The sequence below is a fragment of the Rhinolophus ferrumequinum genome, chromosome 9, assembly GCF_004115265.2.
Source record: "Rhinolophus ferrumequinum isolate MPI-CBG mRhiFer1 chromosome 9, mRhiFer1_v1.p, whole genome shotgun sequence".
Classification (NCBI taxonomy): domain Eukaryota; kingdom Metazoa; phylum Chordata; class Mammalia; order Chiroptera; family Rhinolophidae; genus Rhinolophus; species Rhinolophus ferrumequinum.
In genome coordinates this window covers 63,487,057-63,505,000 of record NC_046292.1, presented here as the reverse complement: position 1 = coordinate 63,505,000, position 17,944 = coordinate 63,487,057, and the positions used below count along the sequence as shown (strand labels likewise).

The following is a 17,944-nucleotide window of genomic DNA, read 5'->3' as shown; positions in this document are numbered from 1 at the left end:
TAGTGCAATCCTTATCAAAATATCAATGGCATTTTTCACAGAACTAGAACATATAATCCTAAAATTAATATGGAACCACAAAAGACACTGAACGGAGGGGAAAAAAAAACATATATAGAGAGAAAGAAAAACAAAGTTGGAGGTATCAAATTATACTACAAGGCTATAGTAATCAAAACAGCAAAGTATGGGCATAAAAGCAGACACATAGATCAATGGAACAGAACAGAGAGCCCAGAAATAAACTCATGCCTATATGGTCAATTAATCTGTGACAAAGGAGGCAAGCACACACAATGGACTAAAAACAGTCTCTCCAATATATGGTATTGAGAAAATTGGACCCATACTTGCAAAAGAATAAAACTGGATCAATTTCTCACAACATATACAAGAATAAACTCAAAAAGAATAAACTTAAATGTAAGACCCAAAACCATAAAACTTCTAGAAGAAAACAGGCAGTAAACTCTGTGACATCACTCTTAGTAATATTTTTTGGGATATATCGCCTCAGGTAAGGGAAACAAGAAAAAATAAACAAATGGGACTACATCAAACTAAAAAGTTTTATCACAGTGAAGGAAACCATCAACTAAATGAAAAGACAACCTACTGACTGGGAGAAGATATTCACCAATGATATATCTGATAAGGGGTTAATATCCAAAATACATAAGGAACTCATACAACTTAATACCAAAAAGACCCCCAAACAATCTGATTGAAAAATGGACAGAGGACCTGAACAAACATTTCTCCAAAGAGGACATACAGATGGCCAACAGACATGAAAAGATGTTCGTCATCACTAGGCATGAGGGAAATGAAAATTAAAACCACAATGAAATATCACCTCACACCAGTCATAATGATATCAATAAATTGATAAACAAGTGTTGGTGAGGGTGTGGTGAAAAAGGAACCCTCATGCACTGTTAGTGGGATTATAAATTGGCGCAGAGACTATAGAAAACAGTATGGAGTTTCCTAAACAAATTAAAAATAGAACTACCATATGACCCAGCAATTCTGCTTCTGGGTATTTATCCAAAGAAATCCAAAATACTAATTTGAAAAAAATACATGCACCCCATGTTCATTGCAGCATTATTTACAATAGCCAAGATATGGAAGCAACCTAAGTGTCCATTGATCGACGAATGGATATAGAAGAAGCAGTACATACATACAAAGAAATATTACTCAGCCATAAAAAAGAATGAAATCTTGTCATTTGCGAGAACATGGATAGACCTAGAAGGTATTATGCTAAGTGAAATAACTCAGCAGGTGGCTGCATGGCTCATTTGGTTAGAGCACAAGCTCTGAACAACAGGGTTGCTGGTTTGAATCCCATATGGGCCAGTGAGCTGCACTCTCCACAACCAGACTGAAGACAACTAGCTGCAGCTGAGCTGCTGGAGGGGCAGCTGGATGGCTCAGTTGGTTAGAGCACAAGCTCTTAACCACAAGGTTGCTGGTTCAATTCCCGCATCAACGACTTGGAGCTGATGTGCCCTGGAGAAACACACTGTTCCCCAGTATTCCACAATAAAAAAAGAAAGAAAGAAAGAACTCAGACAGAGAAAGACAAATACCATATGATTTCATTTATATGTGGAATCTAAAAAAACAAATAATAAAGACAGAAATAAACTCATAAACAGAACAAATTGAGAGAATAAATTGATGGTTGCTAAATGGGATGGAAGTTGGGCATTGGTGAAAAAGGTGAAGGGACTGAGAAGTACAAATTGTCGGATAAAAATAGTCACAGGGATGTAAAGTACAGCATAAGGAATATAGTCAATAATATTATAATAGCTGTGCATGGTTTTAGAGAGTACTAGACTTACTGGGGTAATCATTTTGTGAGTTATATAAATGTCTAATCACTATGTTGTATACCTGATAATATAGTATTGTAAGTCAACTGTAATTTAAAAAAAAAAATTTATTTTTAGGAGGGGTGCTGCTTAAGTAAGGGAACCTTTTCAGCTGCCTGTTCTTTTAAATGTTTTCTTCTCCTAAACAATTTTCTTTTTCAGTCTAAGGAACTGAGGATGGTAGAGATAGCTGGGCTTTAAACTGTTTCTAGAGTTGCATTTCTGGTTTTGCAAAAATTTATAAGATAAGCACATTTGCTCTCAATTCCCCAAAGAACCGAGTTGCAACGTGAGCGACATCATAGGTTGATCTAATCATCCATCCACAACAATCCTCACTTACTTCTTTCCCTCTGGGTTCATAGTTTTATTTTAGCTTTGGGGAGAAGGTTTTTCAAAAAAAATTCTTATCAGTCTCTGAAACTTCCATTCCAATTTTGCTAAGTTTCCAATCATAAACCAATTAAATTTTTAAAAATATCTTGTCATGTTTCAGGCAGGAGACAAAAAAATGTTCAAGCACTTGCTCAGATCTTTTTAGAGCTGTGTCGTGAGCGTCTGCTAGGCTCACAGTGTGTGCTGCAGTCTCTTCCTGCAAGTCAGAGGGACCAACCCTCGAGAGACTCTCAGACCCCCAGGATCTACCTGGCACTGACTGAGGCCTCCACGGTAGTTGTGACTTGGAGCGAGAATTAAGGCAAACACACAGGTCTAGTGCCTGTCATATGCTCATTTATTCACACAAAAAATGCAGTGGGAGCAATAGCCTCCTTAACGTCACACTACAATATAATCAGCAATATGACCATCAATATAGCAATAACAATTTGGTGAAGTGTTTTGCTAATGAACTAGTCCAAGAGTCACTCAGCATCCGGTGCACGGGGTTGCTGGTCTGCGAGGTCAGGCAGGCAGAGAGTCCGGAGTCCGGAGAGGAGTGCAGGGTTCTCAGAGCAGAGGAGCGGCGCGTTCACCTCTCAAGTGAGACTGGCTCACTGAGCTGTCAAAATCCTGAGTTCTTATGCACTTCAGTAGAGCCATCTGACGTCACTTTATCAATCCTCACAGCTGCTTCACGGCCATCTGGTACTTGTGTACTTTTACAAACAAGTTGTTTACTTCTCAGAGTTTCTACTTGGCACTCAACACACAAAATGGAGTAACTCTCGCTCATTCAAAATGGACTCACTCTTGCTCAGGCAAAAACACATTTCAGGGGTGCTCTACACAAGCTGTTTTTAGAAATAATTTTGTCTTTCAGAAGCTTCTGCATATCAATCAAAGAATTCATTCCATTGTCCCTGAGAGGTTAGGAATCCTTACTTTTAAAGGGGGAGAGGGGTTGAGGTGGACTTAGAGATTTTCCTGAATGGTCATTAGAGTTTTAAATTATTTTATATTTATGAACTGTCTGAACCTCAACCAAAGGAGAGAGGTTGACGAACCTGAAGAATTCATTACTAGAATCCCAAAGCTGTTGGGTAGATGACAGAACACAAAGGACTTAAGCAGACACCTTGTTCAAATCCAACAGAGGCCCTGGAATTGAAGAGGTGGGTTCTTGGAATCCTCAACTTCTGACACCATAAATGTTGACCAAATGTAAATGAGTCAGGAGGCTTCACTAAAATTAAATGACAACGTTTTACTCAAGAATCTTAAGGTTTGCAAATTTGGAAACACTACCAAGTAACACCCAGAGCGTTCCAAAGGACACAGAAAAGTTGAGAGTTCTTATAGTAAAAAGTACATTCTTGAGAAGAACCAGTCCTGCATTTTTAGCTTCTGGTTTGGTCAGAGATGGTGATCCTCCAGATAGATGTTCAGCGGTCTGGATAATGGATGTCAGGTGGTCTGGACACATAAACATTCTTTCCTAAGTTCTTTAGAGAGTTACCTAGAGGATATATATATATATATATATATATATATATAGAGAGAGAGAGAGAGAGAGCACCACCCAGCTTGCCCCACCTCCCCCCACCCACCATGAGGTGCATATATATGTGTGTGTGTATATATATATATATATATATATATATCTCCAGGCATTGATACACAACTAAAAAGCTCAAAGTTTAAGTACTAAGTCTAACTAAATTAAAATAAAATTGCTCATGCTTCAGCTATACTGATTTAAGTAATTTTGTTTGCTGGGCTATAATAACTCCATTTTATTTCTTCATTCTTTCCTAACTACTGTTGGGGCTTGGGGCACTTAGGTCTCATATTTGTGCTTCCCAGCTTCCAAAATTTTGTTGCTGTCATTGCCTTGTCCTTGTGGGCTTAGGGTTTTACTGAGGGTTAAGCATGTGAGGAAGCAGAATTAGATGACTGTATTCAAACCGCCATCGTAAGATAGAACAGATATCAGTATCTTAAAAATCTTTTGGCGATTCCAACCATGTTGCTCAGTCATCCCTTCCAAGGACCCCTATTTCATTTGGGGGCTCCTCCACCTTCAGACTCCACAAGGATTATACAGATTACCACAATCAGCCAAAGATTGCTGCCGTGTGCTGGGGGGTGGGGCAGTACGGCTGAAACTCCCTTGATTGAGTCAGTTGGTCAGCTGTGCCGCAGGGGCATTGGCTCACTGGTGTAAACATTCACCATGGTCTTTCTCCTTCACCCAGCCTGCACATCCCCATACATGGCTAGGGCCCAGCCTCTCCTTTTCCTATCCCTGGAACACCACCCAGCTTGCCGCACCTCCCCCACCCACCAGGAGGTAGGCCCCGCCCCCCTGGCTCCTCAAGAAAATCAGGCTCCAGCTGCATGCCTGGTGACTTCCTCAAGCACATCTAGTCAACCACTCAGACTCCTGTGCCCCCTGGCAAGGCCACTACACAGCGCCCCTGGGATGGCCTCGCTGCTGCTACTGCCACTGCTGCTGATGCTGCCGCTCCCGGCTGGTGCCAACTGCCCGTGCCAGGATCCAGCGCTCTGCCAACCCATCCAACGCCACCCCGACTTCGAGGTAAGGGCTACTTGCCTGCCGCTCCAGCTCTGGTCCTCTAGGCCCGAGAGAAGTTAGAGTAGAACCGAGCCTTAAAAAGAGGTGGTGTGGGTGCTGAAACCAACTTTCACCACTCGTTCGGGCTGTTCTGTTTCCAGATTGCTTCATCTTATAGATGAGGGAACTTGGACTCAGAGAGGTTGACTAACTCCTCCCACGTCTCACAGTAAGTGTCGCCTGCAAAAGGCAGTCAAGTATTCAAACCCAGGTCTGACTCCAAATACAAGCTGCTTTCATCCCGCTGTGTCTCTGCAGTGCACTCTGGGCTTACAAGCAAGGAGCTGGGATAATGAGATATTCCCTAAGTAGCAAGACCTTGAGAAGGAGGATTCAGTTTGAAAGAATCTCAGCGCTCCAACAGAACACCGGAAGGCAGCATGTTTTGCCTCCCTGGGCTTTGCTGTACCCACCAGCTCTTTCCTGTAGGCACCTCAAAACCACCCAAGAAGGTGGTACAAATGGGTCCATCAGTCCATTTTACTTCTATTCACCTAATGATTTATAAGGCCTCTAGTAACCTCAATTAAACTGTTTTGGAGGCAACATGAAAACTACCTGACTGCCTAGTTTGATGACTGCCACAGGAATTGGACATCAGGGAGGTCAAAAGACTTAGTTAGTCCAAAGAGCAGTTCTTTTGTAGTGACAGGGACAATTGCCAGTTCTCAATCTAGCAGAATAAGTTTCAGGCTGGGGCATTTAAATGCCCAGTAAAAAAAGTATATGTGCATTGCTTAGGAGATGAAATAAAAGTGGTGAAAGTAGTTATGCAGAACCTGCTGTGTGGAAACATAACATCTGTAAGACTTATTGTAGCACCAATACCTGTTAGTGGGTTAGGCAGTGTCTGTAGGCATTTGGAAAACCAGTTATGCAAACGAGCAAAATTGTGTTCATTTGTATGTTCCTGGTAAATGGTCTTTTTCTCTACTGACCTTTTCTATACTTTTCAAACACGAAGACGAGACTCCATAGCTCTTTTCCCTTATATTTTCAATTGGATCATCCAGATATTTTTCAGCATTTCTATTATATGACAAGCTCTCAGAATGTTTTAAAACAAATTAGGTGATAAGGTTTGTGACGGAAATATGAGTCTAAAAACAGTGAAGTGAGCTGTTCAATATCGCATTTTGTCATTTTTGTTATTTCAGTGGGCAATTGCTTAGCAGAAAAATGAGTTATGCAAAGTTACATCTGAAAAATAAAAAAGGAGATTGAGAAAATTAAGAAATGTCTAGTTTAACTTTAATAGCTAGCTTTCCCCACCAACCTTCCCATCTGTTCTACTTAAAGTGGCCCAGTGATATCTATTTCTACGTATCTCTATCTCTGTCTCTGTCTGTCTCTGTCTCTGTCTCTACCTCTATCTCTATATCTCTCTACCTCTACCTCTAGCTCTAGCTCTAGCTCTACCTCTACCTCTACCTCTACCTCTACTCTACCTCTACCTCTATCTTTATCTCTATCATCTCTCTTATTTCTTAACACAAATCTTAGGCTCCACTCCTGCTTTAAATACTCTAATAGCTTCCAATTGACCTCAGGATAAAATACAAAATCTTCCATAGTCTACAAGACTTTATTTGATCTTGCACCACTTACCTTATTAGTTTTATCTGCTTCCACCTAGTTTCAGGATTTTAGCTCCAGCCACATTGACTTTCTTTTGTTTCCAGAAATTCAGAGTTCTGAAGTAATTGAGACCTTTGCCGCTTTTCGTTCCCTCTGCCGAGAATGCTCTTTTTTGTCCATAGGTACCCCTCCTCCATTCTGCCCAGATCAATTCCCCAGATTTCGTCCTTCATTCTGTCCAGGTCATTATCTAGATTTCAGTCCTATTCTACAAGTACATAGTCCTCAGGGAAGTTTTCCTGCCCAACCAGGGTGGCAGGTCCCCTTTATACACTGTCATGGCCCCCCTGCATTCCGATGGAGCTCTGAACACTATTGTAATTAAATAATGAACCTAGTCTCTTTTTTTAACCTCTTCATCACTAATGTCTAGCAATATACTCTCCCTATACTTTAATGGAATTCAATAAGTATTTGCTGAAAAATTGACTTAACACTTTATTTGGAATAAATAAAAATGATCAGTTAGACTTCTGTGCTTTGAGAATTTGGCATATGGTTGGTGTTCAATCGATGTTATTTTGGGTTTTCGGCATGATATTCTTCTTGGTTCAAGTGATGGTACTTATTCCTGTTATTCTGGCAGGTCTTTGTGTTTCATGTTGGTGACAAAACTTGGAAATCTTATGACTGGTCACAGATTACAACTGTGGCAATCTTTGGAAACTATGACCCAGAACTTATGTGCTATGCTCATTCAAAAGGGGCCAGAGTAGTGCTAAAAGGTGAGTGACAGTTTTTACCAGATATGTCCAGGCAATTGGTAAGTTTACTAGAATCATTTGCTATCCTGACGATCCAAAAAATTCCCTTTTCATGTTTATCTGGCATATTTTTAACATTCGAAAATTAATGTTGAAGGCTATTTAATTCATTTCACAGATGCAGATAGTGTTAAAAACTTAAACCAGTGCATAGTTTTGAGGAAAATATGACTCCTAATTACCATAATGACCTTTAGGTTATCCTAATCCACAATTTCTGCTTCTAATTTGAGAATGATTTTACTAATTATTCATAATGGTTATTTTGGAGATTAATAATGACCTTTTATTATTTTGGTATATTACTTCTCCCTTTGAAAAACTTCAATTGGCAGCTTAGTATTCCAAAATAATGAGATGTTTTAAGGACGTTTTCTCTCCTGGAATGGGTTTGGGAAGTAAATGTTATTAAACTGTGAAAATCCTGTATGTACAGAAGACGTATGTTTCTTCCCCAGGAGACGTGTCGGTAAAGGAGATTGTCAATCCCACTTTCAGAGCGTCCTGGATAGCGCAACAAGTGAACTTGTGCAAAACACAATACATGGATGGAATTAATATAGACATAGAGCAAGAAATTAATCATTCATCACCTGAATATGATGCATTAACTGCTTTAGTCAAAGAAATTACAGATTCTTTCCATCGTGAAATTGAGGGATCACAGGTAAAAATTCATTTGATATTTTTTGGAAAACCTGTAATATCCCTATCAAAATGTATTCATGAAGGTATGATTAATAGAATCTCAGTTTCATAGTAATCGGGTGGAAAAAATTTCAGCACTTATGTCCTAGAAAAGATTTCTGGAATTTCGGAGGTTATATTAAAAAGTCTTCCAGACTTTTAGTGTGATAAATCTGTTGTCTATGGAAATCAAGATACAACGTGGATTACCCCACCTTTTAGACTTACTTCAGGGTTAGGAATATTTGATAGGGAAAGTATCCGCAAGAATCAGGAAGTGCTCAGCTGTCCAGGCCCTGCTTTCACCCGTGCAGAGCAGGGATGGCTCTTGCTAAGAGAAGGGGTAGTTCTGGGGAAGTGTCTCAGATGCTCCATAGACTCTGAATTACTTGTAAAGCCCCCAGGCCCACTAAGACGCAAAGGACTAACTCCATCGAACTAGCCAGAACTATGACTAGGCAGGGTGCTTCCCCACTGCCAGTGGGAGAATGATGAGAGCAGATCACAGCACCAGGCATCATGCCAGGCAGTGTATGGGTAACAAAGGATACAGTGGCCCCAGATAAGGGATTCTCAATCCTGGCCAAGATATAGGAAGGTAACAAGGTGTCTTAGAAAAGGCGCGCGCGCGCGCGCACACACACACACACACACACACACACACACACACACTCCCAGACATTATTATTCAGAAGGTTGGGGTAAGCCCTGAGTCCGTATTTTTTAAAAATTTCATCGGTGATTATGGTTTAGAACTACTAGGCTAGGAGATCCTGGACCAAATGGAGACATAGGAGGCCCCTGAATTTCCCTCCTCCCATGGACACACAGAATGTACAGCTACAAATGGAGCAATTTCTTCAGAGTGAAATCCAGAATCGAGCTCACTGACTCCTACACATCAGATGACTAAGAAAATGACCACATCGAAACTAGTGGGAAATGATTAGACATACTTTCCCAATAAACCCCACACCTGACACAGCACCGTATGATCGGGGGGGAACCCCCAACTCCCAGCATTTGAGGGGCACACTTAGTGCCCCAACTTTTAAGGCTCCCACATGAGGGATGGGCCACCAAAACACCCTGCTCTGAAAGCCAACAGGACTTGCCTTCATGAGTCTCACGGGGCTGTAGCAAACAAAGAAGAGGCTCCCAGGGCACTTGAGCACCAGCACTGGATATCCCCCAGGGCTCAGCTCACAAGGTGCAGGCAGAGACACGCAGCTCCAAGTCTTTTCTGGAAGCGTTTGACCTCGTGCTTCCCAAGCTGCTGCCTTAGCTTCTGGCTTCTAATTAGTGCAGGTCTAGGTAGTGACTGTGATCCTCCCCAGGCCCCAGAAGAGCAAGCAGTGGGCTGGCTAAGAAAATGACCACATCGAAATCCAGGTCACCAGTATCTCCCTGAAAGGGACATGTCCACACATATAGCATCCCAACCTTATGGCTGCCATTCAAGGGACAGGCCCCCAAATCACCCAGCTCTCATAGCCAGCAAGGTTTGCATGCATGAGTCCCTTAGGATTACAGCAAAGAAAGAAGCAGTTTTTAAATGGGGAAAGAACCCCCAAGGTTATACACTTAGGGTCCACCCAGAGGGAGCAAGAAGAAACATCCATCTCCGGGAAGGGGTTTAACTGCATACTTCCCAGCTGCCTAAGGGTTTAGCTTCTAATCAGCAGGCATCTTGGTGCTCACTGGGATTCTCCCTGTGGGACACTGATTGGTCTTGGAGCACCCTGGCCTACTGGGAGTGAGAAGAACAAAGACAGCAACTTGGACCATCACAGATATTTGAGAGGCATTCAGGAGCTCAGATGAGGCTGACAAGTTTCATCTCTTACAAGAGACTAGTCTATCAAGAGTGGAAGACATGGCTCTTTTATCTAATGTACAGAAATCAACACAGAGGGTCAAAGAAAATGAAGAAAAAAAGAATATGTTCCAAACCAAATAATGAGATAAAAGCTTTGAAAAACCTTAATGAATGGGAGTTAGGTGATTTACCTAACGGAGAGTTCAACATAATGGCTCACTGAGGCCAGGAAAGCAATGCATGAGCAGCATGAGAATTTTAACAAAGAGATAGAAAATATTAAGAAGTAGCAAACAGAAGTCATAGAGCTGAATAGTGCAATGGCTGAACTGAAAGACTCAACAGAAGATTCAACAGCAGACTAAATCAAGCAGAAGGAAGGATCAGCCAACTCAGAGCCACAGGAATTCATCTAATCAGAGCAGTAAAAAAAAAAAAAAAAAAGAAAGTATAAAAAAAAGTGAAGATAGCTTACGGGACATATGAGACACATGAAGAAGACCAATATACATCTTTTCCCAGATGGAGAAGAGAGAGAAGGGGGCAGAAAGTTTATTTAAAGAAGTAAGACTGGAAAACTTCCCTAACCTGGGGGAAGAAATAAACATCCAGAGAGATGCACACTAAGACACATTATAATTAGATTGTCAAAAGCTACATACAAAGAAAGAATCTTAAAATCAGCAAGTGAAAAGCAACGTATTGTACAAAGGAATCCCCCATAAAACAATCTGGAGTTTTCAGCATAAACCTTGCAGTCCAGAAGGGAGATCTTCCAAGTTCTAAAAGAAAGACATGGCCAAGCACGAGTACTCCTACCTGGTAAAACGGTCTTTCAGAGTTGAAGGAGAGATAAAGAATTTTTCAGACAGATGAAAGCGGAAGGATTTCATCACCACTAGACCAGCCTGGAACAAAAGGATGCGAATCAGTAACATGAAAACATCTGAAAGTATAAAAGTCATGGGTAAACGTAAATGCATTGTTAGATATGTACTCGGAATAGTATAATAATAGTTGTGGATAAATCACTTATATAAATGTAGTATAGAGTTTAAAAGGCAGAAGAATTAGGAATAACTGAACTACAGTAATTTGTTAACAGATACACTATTTTAAAAAGATACATATTGTGACATCAAAAACATAAAATGTGGGAGATAAATAAATGTAGAAGTTTTGTATGCATTTTAAGTTGTTCTAAATATTTTTAAAAAAACAGTTGTATTTCAATTCTTCTGGTGTGCTTTTACTCAAGGCCTCAACCCACCCTACTGTCATTACAACTGTTTCTCTCCATCAGCTAACAGTCAAGCTTCTGAAGACATTTGAGTTTAAAACTCCTCTTCTACACAGTGCTCTATTCCTGGTCACTGTATGTGTCCCAATATATCGGGTCCAAATATAGGTCCATTGTCCAAATATATGTCTAAATCATTGTCCGCGTATATGAGGTCTAACAATTAAGTTCGCGAACTTTTTGCAACAATGTTGCTAACCTTTTTTGATATCAGAGGGATTATTCATTATGAATTTATATCAACTGGACAGTTAACCCAGCTTCTATTAGGAAGTGCTGAAAAGGCTGCGTCAAAAAGTTAGGCGACCTGAACTTTTCGCCAACAATTCATGGCTCTTGCATCACGACAATGCACCAGCTCACATGGCACTGTCTGTGAGGGAATTTTTAGCCAGTAAACAAATAACTGTATTGGAACACCCTGACTGTAGTGATATTCAGCAATGAGGTATGTAGCACTTTTTCTAGGATGAGTTCGCAAACTTATGTGTCCGACCTGACCTCATATGTCTGGGTCAGTCCATGTTGGCAAAAGATATATTTCTTAGAACTGTTCTAGCTTTAGTTCTATATGTTCAAACCCTACATTTATATATGTAAGGATTTCTGTTTTCTTGGACAGTATGAGGCAAAAGAATAATGCCTCAACAAAATATCTGACATCATATGCTTGTTTGATCATGTTGCCTAAAATGGTGTGTGTTTTTCCACAGGTAACCTTTGATTTTAATTGGACTCCAAAGTACACAGGCAGGCGATATAATTATTTTGAAATTGCAAATGCTTGTGACTTTGTCTTTGTGATGTCATATGATGAACATAGTCTGGTCTGGGCAGACTGTATTGCAGGGAGCAATGCTCCATATACTGAAACATTAACTGGTAAGAATCAACAAAATAATAATTTATTAATAATATTAATTCCATAATCTCAAACATTAAATTATGTTTTAGTATTTCTAAGTCATTTGTATATCTTTTCCATTTGTAAAGCTTTCTTGAAACATATAAAAAGCACTTGATTTGTAGAGCTTTAAAGTTTTCAATTAATTTTAAAAATCTTGTGGGATAGGTATATGATTATTAGCTGTCAATTACAGATGCGATGAAGGATATTAAGTTCTCGAGCTGCACAGCTATTAAGTATTACATAGTTGGGACAAAAGCAGATGTTCTAACTTCAAGCCAAAAACTCTTGTCACAATGTTTCATGAAGAAGATATTTGCTTATCTAGGATTTGGCAAGGATGCTTTTGTGGAAATAACCAATACTAAATTATTTAAAAGCAAAGATAGTTATGATGTGAGCACCTACTGTACATAATTGATGAGATTGGCTTTATCTTATTTGGCATTTACTATTAGTACAAATTACAGGCATACCTCAGAAATATTATAGGTTCAGCTCTAGACCAGTAAAGCGAGTCATAATCTTTTTTGCTGGTGGAGAGTCTGTCTTTAACATGTGAAACATGCAATATCTCTGAAGTGCAATAAAGAGAAGCACAATAAAGTGGGTATGCCTGTATAGCATTAGAATTACGAGTACTTCTGATCTGTCATTCATATGATGTGGCACTGGCACTATCCTTTCCACAGTTTCGACTGGTTTGTATCACATCAGCCAATTGCATAAAAGGTTGCCTGCTATCTTTTGCACTCAAGTGAAATTTTTTGGGGTAGCTGGCATTGATTTAAGTATTGATTGGTTAATAAATAAAAAATTTTTTCTTTTTCATATAGAGGTAAAATCTTAGGACCTGGCCTCATTTTATCGTGTCATAATTGTTTGGACAGAATAGTCTGATCACAAGCACATACTATTAAAAATTTGAAAAAATAATTTAATTCTATAACAATTAAAAAGTAATTATTTAATATAGTGTTCCCAAATTGTGTTTCATCAAAGAGGTAATAATTGTGTTTTTTCAAGAAAAGGTTCATTATCAAATATATTTCGGAAATGATGCATACCCCACCCCTCTCTTGGATATTTAAGTACAAAATGACTTTAAAGGCTCTGAAAAGTAGCAAATTTACTTCTCAATATTCTAGATTGTCTTGGAACTTCTCTTGGTAGGAAAACATATTTTGTAGCATTGGGCAAGAAAGGAGTTGATAGTTCTAGAAATCTGTTCATTTTTTTCTCCGTTTCCTGTAACTACAGATTATGTAGTACAGAGTATCTTATCCCTAGGTGTAATTCCTACTTGCAGGATATTTGTAAAACATGAAACACTTGTGCTTTCTATAAGAAATTCTGAGATTATCCCAGACAGAAAATTTCAAGACTTATAGAACTTTTTTGAAACTTTAAAATCCAGAATAAGAAATATATCATGTCTTAGCAGTTAATAGACACAATTAGCATACCTTTCTGAAATGTGTCATTCTTCCTAGAAATAAACTTTGTAATTTTTTGCATCAGGTTAATCTTAATTGTTTTGAATGTTTTCTTTATTCAGAAGAAACGGTTTAGAAAATGATTTAGAATTTAAAGTTCTTAAGGGATGACTTTTATAATATCACATTAGAGAAACACTGTTAGTATTTTGCATAAACATATTACGTTTACAAACTTAGATTCTGAGTGGTTGCATAACTTGAATAAACACATTGGTATACACAGGAAGAGAAAAAATATGCTTATTCTGTCCATCTTTGATTAGCATATGATGACTACATCAAGATGGGCATTAACCCTAAGAAACTTGTAATGGGTGTTCCCTGGTACGGTTATGATTATACCTGCCTGACTTTATCAAAGGTAAGAACAGCTCATTTCTTATGATTTTTTTCCTCTTTCTGTTGTATTTTTAGAGCTTGTTTTATTCACATCTAAACTCTAGAATTTATAAACTTATATATAGAATATGTAAACTTTAGAATTTCTGAAACGTAGTTTGAGACTAAAAAGTAGAGATGTTATTGTTAATTGTTTAATCTCATGAAAGTTTCTCAATGTTATATATTTCATTTAATAATAAAATTTAATTTTCATACTGTATAGTCAGGATATCTATTTACAGTATATATTTTATTTCTAATAAATAGTTTTGACCATATGTTCTGATTTAGCTTTTAACTTATGTTTAGTTGATAATGTATAACATGAACATTTTTGTATTTCTAGGCTAATGTTTGTACCACTGCAAAAGCCCCTTACAAGAAGGGTCCTTGTGTGGGTGCTAAAAGTCGTCAGGTGACCTATAAAATAATCATGAAGCAAGTAAGCAGTTCTATTTCTGGAATCCAGTGGGATAAAAATCAGCAGGCTCCTTATTATAACTATAAAGTAAGACTTTTTACAAGTTATTAACATGCATTCTATCAGTTTTCATAATTGCATATTCTCATAATTATAAATTTGGTATCAAGAATTTCTATTAGTTTTCTTTTAGGGTACAGTATACAAACTTCTGTTCACATGAGTAAACTTCTGTTTGAATCTGTGTAATCAGGAACGTTACTTCCCTGGTGGGCAACTCAAGTTATGCTCATAGCGGAACTGCTCTGCATAGGCCACTTGTTACTATAATGACATAATAAAAACATGCATTTCACAAACAGGATTTCCTTAATACTAGAGAAATATGTATGACGACTATGGCTTCTAAAAGAGCTCTGGGCCAAAACTGGTTGCCAGCTCTGACAGCCTCCATTTCAAAGTAGATAAAGACGCTGATGAGGCTCTTACTAGAGAGGAATGAGGCTGAGAACAAGAGATGTGCCATCGTGGATTGTACAATGGGAAATGGCATCGTTTCAAAATTATTTCACAATTCGGTCAAACTACGTGACATTAGACAAATTATAAACAATATTAAAATTGGAGACTGAAACCTTACAGAGACTTGAGTAAATGGAGTGAATGATTAGCATTTCTGTCAGTTACTGTTTGATAAATAGGAATTGCCTTACCAAAGAGCCAAAGAAAAGTTATATTTTTCATAATTAACCTTTAGCATAATAAAAAGTTTTCCACATCTTGAAAACCTAAACACAGACCATCTTTGAATTGATTTTCGATTATGTTATTGTATAAAGATCTCTAAAATAATATGCTGTAAGTTAATTCCAGTAAGAATTTACATATTTTTACTAACGGTCTGCTACTCTTTTATAAAAAATGACTGCAAACATACACACTTAATGAATTATCATCGATATATATCTATCTATACATGCTTGTATATAAATTATATAGAAAGCTTTACTGTAGAGTTTTCTTTACTTTAGAATCTAAAGTATATACCTATTCATTAAACTAGAGTATACTGTAACCCTACCTTTGCTGAACAGTATTTACAGAACTCTGTAAGCCTCTTAATTGTTTAGCACAGAACCTTGTTTTCCAGCCCTCTTAGAAACACGGATGAGGAAGAGTGTTTCATGGATATCAGTTTGGTAAAGACTGTTGTAACCAGTTATAGTTTAGAAATATTTAATATTTCTTAATATTTTTTTCCTTAATGAATAAGAAGACACATTCTTTAAGAAGTTAGAATTCAGGAAACATTTTGATGGGCCTTCAAGGCCATTTATTCAATGGCACTTTAGACAATAATCTAGTTATAACTCTTTTGTTCCTCTTTTATTCATTGTAAAATTCTTAGCCACTAAAATCAAGTTTCTGCTGTGATTGAAGAGAATCATTCTGCCTTCTTATGCTGTCTTGGCAATAGCAACTTCATCTTGAACTTGATATTCTTGAAGGCATTTATCCTTTCACCTTGTGTGTATCTATCTTACTTATACTCAGTGATACATCTTTTGATCGTTCACTGTTTTGAGGCATTTGAAATTTCTTACCAGTATCAAAAGGCTCAAAGTACTTTCTAATAAGATGGCAACATTGAAAAGTATATGTATTTGGGTTTGCTCCCAAATCCTCAAAAATAAATATTTCTATACTTAGGTACAGGTTCTACCAGTTGCCTTGTAATAGTGAATTACAATTATTACTAGAGCATGCATGGCCTTTTCTAGTTCTAAGTATTATTTTAAAGAATAGAATATAAGATGTAGTATAAGACACGCTTGTATGTAATGAGTCTACTAAAATACGCCACAGCTTATTCATTTACCCAGTGACTACTGTCCTTCAAAGTTGTCATTTCAGGAGACTATTCTAATTCCAGTGGTGCTACCATACAAACAATGTTACTGGTATTTGTTAAGAATAAAAAATTTCCCAGATGTATACAAAACGCAGTAATTATTTTAAATTAATTACAGGTCATTCTATTTTTTGCATCCTATTTTTTTCCCCTTCTCTACCTATTTGCCTAGATTTGCTCCTTTCCTCCTTCCTTTCTTCCTGATCCCATAGCTTCTATACCTTCTAAGAGACGCTGTGTTATTACTAGACTGTATTATTACTAGATGGAGGCAGGTGTTGTTGAGGAAAAGGACTTTATAGGTGGAAGGTGAGCTGAAGACCATTTTCTAGTTCATGGTTCTTCATCAGCTGTGAGCTTAAGGCACCATGGAGTTCAGACCTGACAGGCTCTAGAATCAATACTGTAAGACCAAGAAAAGGAGTTAATTTCCTCGTCTCTTGCCATTACCTTTTGATTTAACTATTTCATCATAAACAAAAGCATCTGTTGAGCTCCTAACCAAGCATACTTCCAGGAACTGTAGGGCATACAAAAAAGTGTATAAGCTGGGATCACAGGACCAGAGCAGTGGTCCTCCTTAACCTTGGTGCATATCAGAATTACCTACGAGAACATAAAACGCAAAACAAACGTGTTCTAGCACTGATCCTGGCAAGTTCTGATTCAGTAGGTTTCGTGTGGTATGGGTCCCAGGAATCTGTATTTGTTAAAAGCTCCACAAGTGACTCAGATATACATCTTGGTTGATAACCATCAGATCAGAGAAGGAAGGAATCTTAGGGCATGAGAAGGGCCTTAAATGAAATATATTAGGAGGTTCATTTGTGTAATCTCTGCTGTTGTAAAAGTGCCACAAGTGATGATATCTAGAAATTGTCACATGTAGAACCATGGAATCCTAGAGCTGGAAAGTATTCTGCCCTAAAATTTTATGATTTCACTGTATCATTTTTGAATCATTAGATTTAGGAAATGTGTTTCCGTCTTGTTGTACTAAATACTTAAAATTTCCAATTTCATTTATTTGTATAGGATGCTGCTGGCCGTATCCATCAAGTGTGGTATGATAACCCGCAGAGCATTTCTTTAAAGGCCGCATATATACAAACGCACGGCTTACGCGGCATTGGCATGTGGCACGCAAACTGTCTTGACTACTCTGGAGATGCTGTAGCCAAACAGCAATCTGAAGAAATGTGGAAAGCCTTAAAACCAAACTATGTTCATGTATAAACATGAACATCTTTTGTTCAACGATTAAGATTTAGAATATTATCTGTATAAACAAATCTAGTTTCAAAGAGATAAAATATATACACATTTTTGTCATGTTGCTATATATTGTAGTTATTAGTGTACTCAAAAACAAATAAAGCGATTCTTGTTTGAATTGGAAAGAGATAGATAGATAGATAGATAGATGGATAGAGAGATATCTTCAGTGTCCAGAAACAAAAGTAAGAAGCTAGTCAATTTATTATATTAAATATTCCTCTAAAAAATGTTTTAATACTATAAGTTGAAACACTTGTTTTGAGAATTTTATTGGGCTAATTTCCCCCATAATACTAAAATAATGCCTAAAAAAAATCAATGTTAATTTTAAAAATATGTATTATTTGAAGTGGAAATTCTTTGTTTAGAATAGATTTTTAAAACCCAGTCTTTGACATCAATTTGCTCTGTATTTTTTTTTGGCAGGGGGAAA

General features: G+C 37.8%; 1 protein-coding gene across 1 annotated transcript; it reads left to right on the top strand.

The window, feature by feature from the left end:
• Positions 1 to 4,725: 4,725 nt before the first annotated feature.
• On the top strand, positions 4,726 to 17,540 carry LOC117027316 (di-N-acetylchitobiase-like). The gene is made up of 7 exons (XM_033114926.1): positions 4,726 to 4,869; positions 7,130 to 7,268; positions 7,766 to 7,974; positions 11,827 to 11,995; positions 13,783 to 13,880; positions 14,247 to 14,408; positions 17,269 to 17,540. Exons 1-7 carry the CDS (start codon positions 4,753 to 4,755, stop codon positions 17,467 to 17,469), a joined length of 1,095 nt encoding a protein of 364 aa, XP_032970817.1. The 5' UTR covers positions 4,726 to 4,752; the 3' UTR covers positions 17,470 to 17,540.
• Positions 17,541 to 17,944: the final 404 nt, after the last annotated feature.